At 34.3% G+C, this 11777-nt stretch overlaps 1 protein-coding gene across 1 annotated transcript in view; it reads right to left on the reverse strand.

The window, feature by feature from the left end:
- The window catches only part of SENP6 (SUMO specific peptidase 6), a 32143-nt gene extending 21221 nt beyond the window's left edge, over positions 1–10922 (reverse strand). Inside the window, exons 1-3 of the mRNA XM_010707718.3 lie at positions 10814–10922; positions 5104–5167; positions 3860–4002 (exon numbers count right to left, since the gene is read on the reverse strand). Coding sequence (XP_010706020.1) covers positions 3860–3885 — 26 coding nt within the window. The 5' untranslated portion in view covers positions 3886–4002; positions 5104–5167; positions 10814–10922. The remainder of the gene's footprint in view (positions 1–3859; positions 4003–5103; positions 5168–10813) is intronic.
- Between the last annotated feature and the right edge of the window lie 855 nt (positions 10923–11777).

Raw genomic sequence — 11777 nt, forward strand, 5'->3', positions numbered from 1 at the left:
CCAATATTCTTTAGTGTTTCTTCATTTTCTTCATTTATTAAAAGCCTTTCAAGGCTTTAATCTCATTATTACACAGATCAGGTAATTCTGAAGGGACACCTCCCTCTTATTTTTTTAAATGGAGATACAAAGATACAATTTTCTGTCTGATAAATGAGTAATGTGATAGTCCTGTGAAGACAACTATTAACCTGTACCTGTACACTTCTACTACAGAACACACAATATTGCATTTAAAATGTTCAGAAATTCATGAAATTTGCAACAGGTTGCATGCTGATAACTGCTTCAAATTATGGAAACATAATTTAGATTTAGGTTGTAAAATTACTTGGGCGTTTTAACTGTACTAAATAAAGGAACATGAAAAAGCATTCCAATCGATTAAAAATATTTATCAGAAGTATTAGTCAGCTAAATATTCATTTCCTCTATTCATCTTGTAATGAAAAATCAGAAAATCATAAGGCCCAGATTTTCCAACAAAATTGCAAATCAATTCCTAATCCTTCCTTTTTATCCCTCAAAAGATGAAGTTGAGAAACTTCCCATTTTAATTTCTTAAATTTATTTTTAGCTTTTTTTATTTATACCAAATATCGTAAGAAAAATTAGATGCTTTCAGAGCATTTCTGAAGAACTGCAGCATAACGTGACTGTTAGAACCTCACTGATCATAGCATAACTGTGCCTATAACAGAACAAGACCTACCTAAACCAACCAAATGGTAAAACATCACATTCAATCATCAACATCATGGAAGTAAAGATAAACACTTTCCCACAAACCTCTAAGCCAAGACTACACGTTGCCTAGACCAATTTACAGCCAACCTTCAGTTCAGTTCACCTGAGAAATAAAATCTTGACAGTAGCCAGTTCTAAATACTTGACCATCTCTCAGATCCTCTGACTTTCAGTTTCTCTCCAGAATCTCTCTATGAAGAGATACTAGATGAGAAAACACAGGGAGAACACAGGAATTTCTTCTCAAATGCTAAAGAGCTGCACTGTTTAAAACACGCAAGTAAATCTTGAAACGCATTCGTCATGTCTCATGATTTTATTTGTTGTATCTGAGCTGTGCCAAACTATCGTGAATAGTGAGATGCTCCTGTAGGTGCTGGAAGAGAACATCACAGTCTGCTGGGTGATCAGATTTGAGTCAAAGCAGACTGTTATGGTACACTTAATTGTTTCATATGGAGATATCTTTCCAAGTAGGACAGCTGTAAAATACTCTGCTCTACAATCTTAGTCTTAGAATAGAACATAATCAGTACAGACAGAATCATCAGAGAATTTCATCAGAAATTGTAGCAAGTTGTAGCATAGCCACAATCAAACAGAAATTGGCTTTGCAAGCTTCAGCACAGCTTCAAGAAAATCGTAGAACGCTGAAACTTGTCAGAAAGTATGTCCAAAGAACAAATGTTCTAGAAATCTCAAAGAAGTTAGAATATAGTGACAACACTGCATCATTTAAGAGTCTAGCTCTGAAGAAAACAAGGTTACACTATCACATTAGATCAGTTGATCCTGCTAACTTGGGGACATCGTAGATTAAAAAGGCAAGGCACACAGAAATCTTGCACTGACAAAAAGGGATAGAGCTAGAAGGAACCAAGCACAGCATTTCAGAAAGACAGAACACTATTACAGACTACAATAATTCTGCTGATCATTGAATAACTTTAAACATTACCAAAAAGAAAATCTAAGGGTCTTACATCATGAGAACCTTTGATAATAAGTTATCAAAAACTGACAAAGAAATGAGCAATCCAAAATGAGATCTTACAACAAAACTAAAAAACAAACAAACAAACAAAAAGCTAAATTAGGGTTTGATACTAAATTTGCTTAAAACACATGCTTCATTGTACAACACCAAACAACAGATAAAAACTATGGGTTGGTTAAAATATCCTTCATGCAAGTAGAGCTGCATAAGAAAAATTTATTCTCACTGCCCCTGCATCCTTCTATCCTTACCATCTCCCTATCCCTCATTTCCTGAATTCTGAATTTTAGGAAATACTGAAGGACAATAATACTAATATTACTGAGTCACGCTCTCAGTGATCTTAATGAAAAGCACCAATACGAAGTTTTCAATTCTTACTCTGCAGCTCTGCAGACAAGGTTGAAAAACTGTGTGATAAAAAAAACGCTATACATAGATGCTCAAGGATCTCAGGTATCTGATCTTCTTGAACTTCATCTATAAGCTTAACTGCATTACCAATCCTTGAAATTTTCTTTAGTCCAGTAATTCAAACACAGACCTGATCACTAGTAAGCACCTGTCACGATACACCCTCAAAGTTAACACATTACCCAATCTTCACTACAGTGGCTGGATCACAAACCTTCAGTTATTTGAGGATTTTGTTGTGATACATGGATTACAAAAGACGTAACACTATCACAGTTACAGTATTGAATCAAGGCAGTGGCTTGCAGCATAATCACATTTCCAAGCAAACTGATTTTGCAAAATCTAAATAGGAGTCAGTAGACAATGATCAGTAACAACAGTTTTAATCAAAAGTCAATTGCTTATATCAGTCACAACGGCCTACTCCTATCCATTCTTTCCCAATGAACTCATCCATTAATGACTGTTTATTAAGGAGAAGGTGGATATTTATACTTTCCATGTAACTTCAGCATGCAGCTCAGTAGTAGACAAAAGGTGGTTGCCGGCTTTCAAAATAGAAGATGGGATCTTTCAGTAAGGTGACACACATCCAACAGATTTAACATTTTTAGTTGAGTTTTCTGAATTTTCTGGTTTACGTTTATAGCGTAGTATTTGTCAATGCAAGTAGATCCAACAGAAACAACAGAATGTCGGAATTAAACGCATAGCACTTCAGCAAGTACTTACCCACATGCATTTACTTTTCTAATTTCAGTTATAGAAGAAACTTCAGGATCCCTAAGAATTGGTTTTTTTGTTTCTTAATTTGTATTTTCTTTGATAAAAAATAATAAATGAATTTAAGACCATACACATGCTATAGAAGAACTAAATTAGGGAGTTGCATAACAATTGGTTAAGATACTGTGTAAGCTGTCACCACCATGTTGTTGAACTTCAACAAGATAGATTAACATATGTGAATAGGTTATAGTTACAACGTTAAGACAAAAAGCCTTTATTTTGCCAAAAGTATCTGTAATTCATGTATTCATTCTTATGTAAGAATCTGAAAGATCAGTTCAGACTGGAAATGCAGGATTTGTTCCGTATACATTAGGTTCAAAGACTGAAGAGCACGAGAGGACACACATCACACTACAAATCTAGGATTTACTTTCTGAAGTGACACTGTCGTAAGTCCCACTAACCAATGATGCTCTATTCCTTATATAATTACGTATGCATTAAATATCTGATAACTGGCCAAGTTATAGCTAGATAAGGATTTATTCATTCCTGCAAAAGTAACTAGACCAAGAGTAATCTAGCAATAGGAAATTCTTCCAGAGAAACTATATGAACGTATCACTTTCTGTTACACACTAAATTAAGTGATCAGTCTTATAAGACATTAGAAATACTCTTCTATCTGTCAGCTGGAGAAAAACAATAGCTTATTCAGACAACAATGGTAAAGCACCAACAAATGCAAAAGCTCTCACTTTATTTTAATCTTTTTCACTGTTTTACTAGTGTGCTTTACTAAGATTTTGGAAGAAAAAAATATCTACTCTTCTGTCTTTGCTCAGAAGTGCAGAATAGTGTAGTTTCTTCATATGCACACCAGATACTGTAGTCATACTATAAGTTGTCTTCACTTGTTATTAATTTTTATCAATGATTAAGTACACAGAAAACTCAATGCAGTACCTCAGTTTCTTGCTATTTCCCATCATGTTGAGGCCAATTGCATTCCCTTTAAAAGGTCTCAAGCTTGCAGCTTTGCCTCGCCTCGCATATGTTTTTATGGAATCACCACTGATGCCAACAGCTCCAGGCCGACAACGAAAGGACTGTAACAACAGAATTCATGTGCATTATGATACTTGTATAAAAAGTAAAAACAAAACTTATTATATTTATAGAGATAATACTTTGGCTTCATTTTCAGATCACTTTGACACAAAATTTTGTGTACAATCTACCCAGAAGCCAATTTCAATGGAAGTCTTGTTTTTAGCTTCCTAGAAATTCTTCTGAAGTTCACTGTACAAACATGATTGATTGTAGAGTTCTCCTCTATGTAATTTTTCATCCTAGAGAGAAGCCCTCTAATTATTCCTTTCCAGACAGTCTATTTATTAAATATTTTATATGTTAAACAGCTTTATGCCTCTCAGATGAACATTAAGAAATTTACATAACAAAGCTAACCTGCTTCATAACTAGAATGCTGGCACCGAAGCTGTATGCACACCTTAGATACAAGTATGTCACCTTTCAGATGCAGAATAATGGGAAAGGCATGTTTTGACAAAACTGAAATTCAGTGAAACAAACAGAACAAAATGACTTTTTCCGAAGGTCTGCCATTCCAATGACAAGGGAAGTCATTGGATATAATCACCCTCAAATTTGCATCTGTTACACAGAACCAAGAAGTGCAAAATAAACTCTAATTTCTGAAATAGTTTATTTTCTGTAAATGTAGTAAAACACTCTTAAGTAGTGGGATTCCTTGCTAATAAAACAGTCACACTTTCAATGCGTTATGAAGCATCTCTGAAGTAATAAGCTGTTTCAAAAAACACAAAAAGCAAGAGTTCTGCCTGTATATACACATGTAAGCATAGAAAATTGGAAATTTGATATAAAGTGATTATGGAATATAATGATGAATACTTCCAAATTAAAATAAGTTCATTAATGAAAATTGTCTAAACTTAAAATTAGGTATTTGTGTTATTATTTTCAGAACACTCTACCAACTAAGGATCTCTAGACTGAAGAGGAAACAAAAAGCATGGAGATAAACAAGTTGAGCATGCAGGCTGCCGAATCAACACAAACTTTCATTTTGCAACAATGGACAAATGACTATGCAACACTGTTTTAAAAACTAGCAAGCTTTGAAGATACCTTTTCACTATAAGATAGACCCCATACTTACTTACCTTTCTTTCTTCATTTGGACCGAAGGGCCCATCACTGTCATCTATGCTGAGCAGATTTGCCTCACTAGATGATGATAGGCGTAGGAGAAAAAAAAAAATGTTGTAAAGCAACAGAGTATAAGCAAAACGTTTTAACCATACAAAGGTCTTTTTTTTCCTCTTATCTTTTAAATACAAATGCATATACATGCCCAAAACAGCAGGAACAGTAAAGTGGGCAATATAATTATCAGGATATATTATGGGAACTTAAACTTGAAGTGTACATTGAACTAATTCTGGAATAGCAAACTTAAAAGGACATTACTAATTCAAAACAGAGAATGCTATTGAAACTTCACTACTGTCATAGTAATTTTATTGACATCATGAAACATTCTATATAAACCTTGAGTCAAGTATTAAACTAGAAAATATACCATTATTTTGTTCATAAACAGAATGGTTTAAAAGGGAAAACTTCACAATGCTTCAGGAGAACAACTTGTATAACAAAATATTATCACATAGCAATTACTGTCAAATTATGTCCTCCTAAAACAGCACATTCAGTTTGACTCATCCATTCATTAAAATGTTTCTTTAATAGTTCGGCACCCATAATCTTCAAAAACTGTAATGGAGAGCAGCTAGATTAGGCTAACAATTCTTGCTTCCAGGAGAAGCAACCTCTTCAACACCATCCCTGGTAAATTTATTCCTCTCTCAGCTGCAACAAAAAACAATTTTTATCCAAGTGATTCTTAATTAAGAACAGACAGGCGGAAATCACATAGGATTAGATGCAGATATGTCAAAAGACTCAAAGAACATCTACAGCTTGTCATGAAGACGAAAAACAGTGATGAAGAAAGGGGAAATATTCTTGGCTGCAGGTATGACGTACTGACCATTATGTACATAGTGACTATTTCTAACCTTCATGTTAAAAGAAGGTAACAAACTGCAAAAAAACATTGAAAAAAAATCCTTAAATCGGACTGAGCAAGAGTAACTCTTCTGATGCAACTAAGATGACATGACTAGAAAAATATTTGGAATTGGATGTTTTTAAAGAACCAATATTTTTAGATTTTAAGGAATGCAAAGTATAAGCAACAGTAACAGAAAGAAAGGCTGTTTCTTCAGAGAGCAGAATACACAGCAACTGCATAATGTCTATTTGCTCATGTATCACATGCTTGCACTCGCTTGCTTAAAAGATGTGATTTATATAGACAGAGGAAAAAAAATATACAGCACTCTCACATATCACACAACAACATTTTAATGCTACTAAAATGAAACCTCTGTGGTCCTCCTGTTAGTTTATGTCTTCATACTTGATCTCTTTTTAGACAGGGAACAACAGATGAATATTTTCACATTAGAACAATCATTTCTAACTACATTATACTTCATAATAAATGAAAGTTAAGCCTCTACTAAAATTCAGAAAAAACAGAATTATGTAATTTAGGTAAACAGAGTGAACTCCAAGAAGTCATTCAAAATTATGCACTAATATTCAGGCACTGAACAAGAAAAAAAGATGTTCTACTCCTCTTTAATCACTTATCATTTGTTTACTGCTTAAAACCATTAAGAATCATGCAATAGCCAATTAGGCAGCTCAGTTTAATAGAACATACTTCTCTACTTCCAATCCAAGCACCAGAAGTTGATTTTTGATGCTGTGCCAATGAGCTACAAGAATATTTTCATCAACTGTAGAATCACAAAATGGCTGAGGTTGGCAGAGATCTCTGGGTTCACCTGGCCCAATCCCTGCCCAGGCAGGGACAGCCAGAGCAGGGTGCCCAGGAACGTACCCAGGAGGCTTCTGAAAATTACCAAGGAGGAGACTCCACAGCCTCTGGGAAACCTGGGTCAGCGCTTTGCCATTTGCACAGCACAGAAGTGCTTCCTTATATTTAGACAGATCCTCCTGTGTTCCAGTTTGTGCCTGCTATCTTTTGGGCCATCCCTGAGCATCACTAAAAAAAAATCCTGGCTCCATTCTCTGCACCTCACTTCAGGTATTTCTAGACACTGACGAGATCCTAGCAGTGCTGAGGAGAGGGAAAGAATCACTTCCTTACACCTACAATGCTTTGTCTAACACAGCCCAGGATGCCATTAGCTTTCCACGTGCACAACTTGGTGTCCACTAGGATTCCCAGGTCAGTTTCTGCCAGGCTGCTCTCCAGCTGTGCAGCCCCCAGCATATACAGGTGCCTCGGGCTGTTCCTCTTTGCTTTCACCCTATAGATCTACAAGAGGATCCTACCAGGCCATTTTTCCAGCTTAGATGGCCACACAACCATCTGGCCCAACAGCCAATCTTCAGTTTTGTTTGAAACAACCACCAACTGACTTGTTTCAAAAGTAACTGACTATCTTTTTGAAAACTCTTCCATACAAAAACAAAAGGCATGTTCTTCCTCACAGCACACTGTATACATTCTTTAGTTTAAAATTATGTGGAAGTAGCCAGCTCATTAAAAAAGCCCTGGCAATCAGAGGCACGAGAGAAGCAGCAGTATATGCACAATAACATCCCACTAAAAATAGCATTAAAAATAAAACCTCTGAACTTCAGAATGGCAACTCTGAACTAAAAATTCTTTGTCAATTTATTATTAAGGATTGAATATCTTATAACAGTCACAACAAAAGCATAAAAAAATCTATATAGATGAGTCTTTTGAGGAAAGGAATTAAAAGAAATAAGTTTTGGTGAAAAAAACAACATTCAAAAAAAAAAAAAAAGTAGTGGTACAGCTTTTTGAAGTCAGGAATACAAGGAATGAAGTAGTTCACCCTCCCTAGAAAGATTTGAAAATCAAAATAAAAAAATAAACATTACTTCAGAAAGGATATCATAGAGCAAACAAAATGGCATAACCACTGAATGTCTTCTGCTATCTAAGATAAATATAATTCTCACCATTTATTCTTTGAAGGTCTACACCGATTTCACTGTGTTCAACTGACAAACAGTCTTTTTCCCCTAATTAGTCTACATAAAGGTTCCTTTGCTTCTGTGTGATCTCCAAGAATAAAGCAAAAGAAGTTTCAAGTCATCTGCTATCATCCTGACTGACACTCCAACTAGATCAAATCTAGTACATCATCAGAGATTTTGTCGTTTCAGGTGGGGTGAAGATGTTCTGCAGGCATTTACTTTGGGATAAGAAACTTGTCGAAGCCTATTTCCATTCTCATTAATTATAGCTCCAAACAAAATATCACCTCTAGCAGCATTTTAAAAATGTATATATTATGTTTGAGTAATGGTGCTACTTTTCCAAAACCTCTTCATTTTATGAAAGTTCTTTATTTCTGAATACGAGATCATTACTTGACATCTTACCATGATGACACAGCCCATGTAGCTCTCCAAATAAGTTAAATGGTACAACTTTAAAATACTGCATGTATACTAAAAATTGCTTTGGTATAAAGTCCTCAGCCACATATTTTGTGTTGATCTCAGTGACGAAAGAATCAAAGCCGACACTGAGTACTACCCAACAATATCAGCACAGACCCCATTCTTCATTCTTAAATTCTTAAATCACATCTGTGTTCTAAGCATTGGAATGGTACTCTTGGGCTAGTCCAAAATAAACATATTTTACGTCTATCATTACCAGTGCAAAAACCTGTGACACTATCAGACACTAAAATGCCAGTGTCTCAACAAGCAAGAAAAACATCTAGGTGCTTGTTTCAGATTTACAGCTTCTTCCTTATAGATACGCAGGAAGCTAAAAGCACTGCCAGTAAACATCAGCATAACCAATACAAGTGACATTAAAAGAATCCAAAGAATTACTCATTGCTTGGCATGGTCAAAACAGGGGTTGGGGGGAACAACAAAGCTTTATTCTGAAACAATTACATGAACTGAAGTTGCCAATCTTTGAAATGTTTTGCTAAGTGTGAAAGGTTATTTAAAAAGAACTGACAAATTACTGTCAAACTGACTGCTTCCCTAAAGACTCTGACAAAATACAGACAGATGCTATACAAAGTAAAAACATATCAGAAAAGCAAAATTCAAAACTGCTCAAAGTGAAGCTTACAATGCCAATCACAAAACAAATAAAACAAACTAAAAGAAGCAGAAAACAATCAAAGAGTTTTTAACCAAAAATAAATACTCGGGCAGTTTAAAAGGTACAGCTGCCTGAAGTTTGTTTGTAAGAGGATGGCTGGCCAAAAAAGGCAGGATCTTCAGTTGAAATCGATTTTCAGCTGCGCTGCTCTTTTACCTATACTACCAATAAGGTTTTGCATAATTCACAGATATAAAAAAGATCTACTAATGCAAGTAACAGCATTTCAATACCGACTACAGGAAAACTGTTTTATCATTTTAAAGGACTGAGAAATCATTCAGGAATGCCGTTATATAAAACATACGTTCAATAATCAGGTTTTCAAATGCCATTTTTTAAATAAAAAGCATTACTACTTTATGCACATCTCATTTTGTGTTAAGTCAACATCAACTGGAGATAGAAAACAGCAGTAAATGAGTACAAGAAGCAACTGGGATGCTTACAAATGAGAGCTATTTTTGAAGACAAGAAAAATGCAAATGCTAACTCTGCATATGCTGCCATCACACTTGAAACGTATTACTGTGCACTTGAAATCATGTTTGATTTTATAAAACAAAAATGTCCTTAGTTTGAAAACCTTTCAAAAATTCTTTTTACCTTATCACACAGTTCTCTTGACATATCTTAATGTTTTAACTCACAATTAAATAAACCCCTGTATTCATTCTAACGACTGAAATGTTACATTTCTTAAATTTTTGTTAAGTCTACAATATAGCTTGCTGCTGCAGCCTAAGGTGGTTATGTGACTGTTTTCCTATCTCCTTTCTGCACATAATACCTGGCAGAATATTACCTACTAAAATATTACTCTATGGTAGCCTCTTGAGGTTATTAAAGAGGTCAAGCTACAGACCCAAGTAAGAATTACTTTTGTACTTAACCACCATTCAGTTTCTCCTTATGACAGAACTACAGCTTTTTAAACTTACAGATTTAGCTTCAGATATCTAAGAAAAGAAACAAACACATTCTTCACACATGAAACTTGCTGTTCTTTTAATACATTATTAATTTTTTTAGAAATTAATACTTATTGAATGAGAAAGCATACCAGTAACAACAAAAGGGACAGGATTTATTCTAACTATACAGATAGTATTTAACTTTTTGGTAAAATGCAAACATACTAAGTAAAGAAATAAATGATAAAAGAACAAAAATAGCCTTAAATTTACATTATGAGATAAACACAAGGAAGGAAAAAAAATCTTTTAAGCTTAGTTTTTTAAATACCTTACCCATAACTGTGAAGTACTGAATGATATCACCAGTATAAGCTGAAACAACAACTGTTTCCTCAGTTTGCATGTAATGCATTTCCTGTCTGAGTTCTCCAGACTTCTACAGTAGCTCTGAAGACAGCCCCAACACTTCCCAAAATGTTGTGAATCCCACGTCAATAATTAAATGTACAATATAATGCACTTTCTATATCAGAATACCAGTTAAAATAAGCACTTCTACCAGGATAATTCTCTCTTCATCACTGGAATTTTTAAGATGTTATATAATGTTTCTTATTAATAAATTACAAAAATTATTTATTTGTAAATAGACAATTATACTTTCAATAGCCTAGATAAAAGCATCCTTACTCTTTCTCTGCATCTCCTTCACTTTCTTCTGCATGATCAAAGCTCCAATTATTTTTAAAACCTCCATCTCTCTTGGACTGTGATCTATCCAAAGCTGAAATGAGAACAAGTTAAGATAAGTCTTGGTTTCAAGTTGAGTTATTAATCAATACAATCTAGAGGAGTAAACCAGGTGTATGTATTTTCCCCATATATTCATTTTATTTTGTTGATGTCAATGTTTAACTATCATTTGAGCAAATAAGTTCAGTAATGCAGCATATTTTCCTAAATAAATACAAATAATTATCAGTCAACATCTTGATTAGCAATAAGTTAACATGCTACTAAAAATTATGAAGTGAGGGTTTTATTATTTTACCTGTAAATTTAAGGGTTCCTTTTGTGATACGAAGACTCCTTACATTTATTACTTAAGTGTCTAATATCCAAATACATGTTTCTTTTCTCCACATGTTCTTACATATAAGTAACAATTTTGAACTATTCCAAGCACAATTTCAACATACCATGTTTTTTTTAATCCACCATCTGACAACGACATGAATCAATGTTTGCCGCTAACTGAAATTTCAGGGTTAGCATCAAATGAGTGAAAACTTGGACTTCCTGAGAACAGTCACACTACATCAGATCTCAAATTTATCTAGTCCAATATCCAAAAGTATGGAGATTTTTTAATAACGTAGAATGTGGCTATTAAGTGAAGGAGATTCAGAACGTGGAGGCAGCAGTCATTAAGGTAAAGCATTGTTCATCCAGATCCCAATTACTGCAGCTAAGAGCTGCCATGCACAAGTTCTGTACGACTAATTTTATAGCAGATTTGATTGGAGTGCAGTTTAAATACATCTTTTCTTACTGTTTTTACATATTTTACAATACATTCAGAAATAATGAATGTAATCTCATGCTTTGCAAGGAAAAGAAAAGAACCACAACCAACAAAATATGTACAGAAAAA

This window comes from Meleagris gallopavo, chromosome 2, assembly GCF_000146605.3.
Source record: "Meleagris gallopavo isolate NT-WF06-2002-E0010 breed Aviagen turkey brand Nicholas breeding stock chromosome 2, Turkey_5.1, whole genome shotgun sequence".
Taxonomy (NCBI): domain Eukaryota; kingdom Metazoa; phylum Chordata; class Aves; order Galliformes; family Phasianidae; genus Meleagris; species Meleagris gallopavo.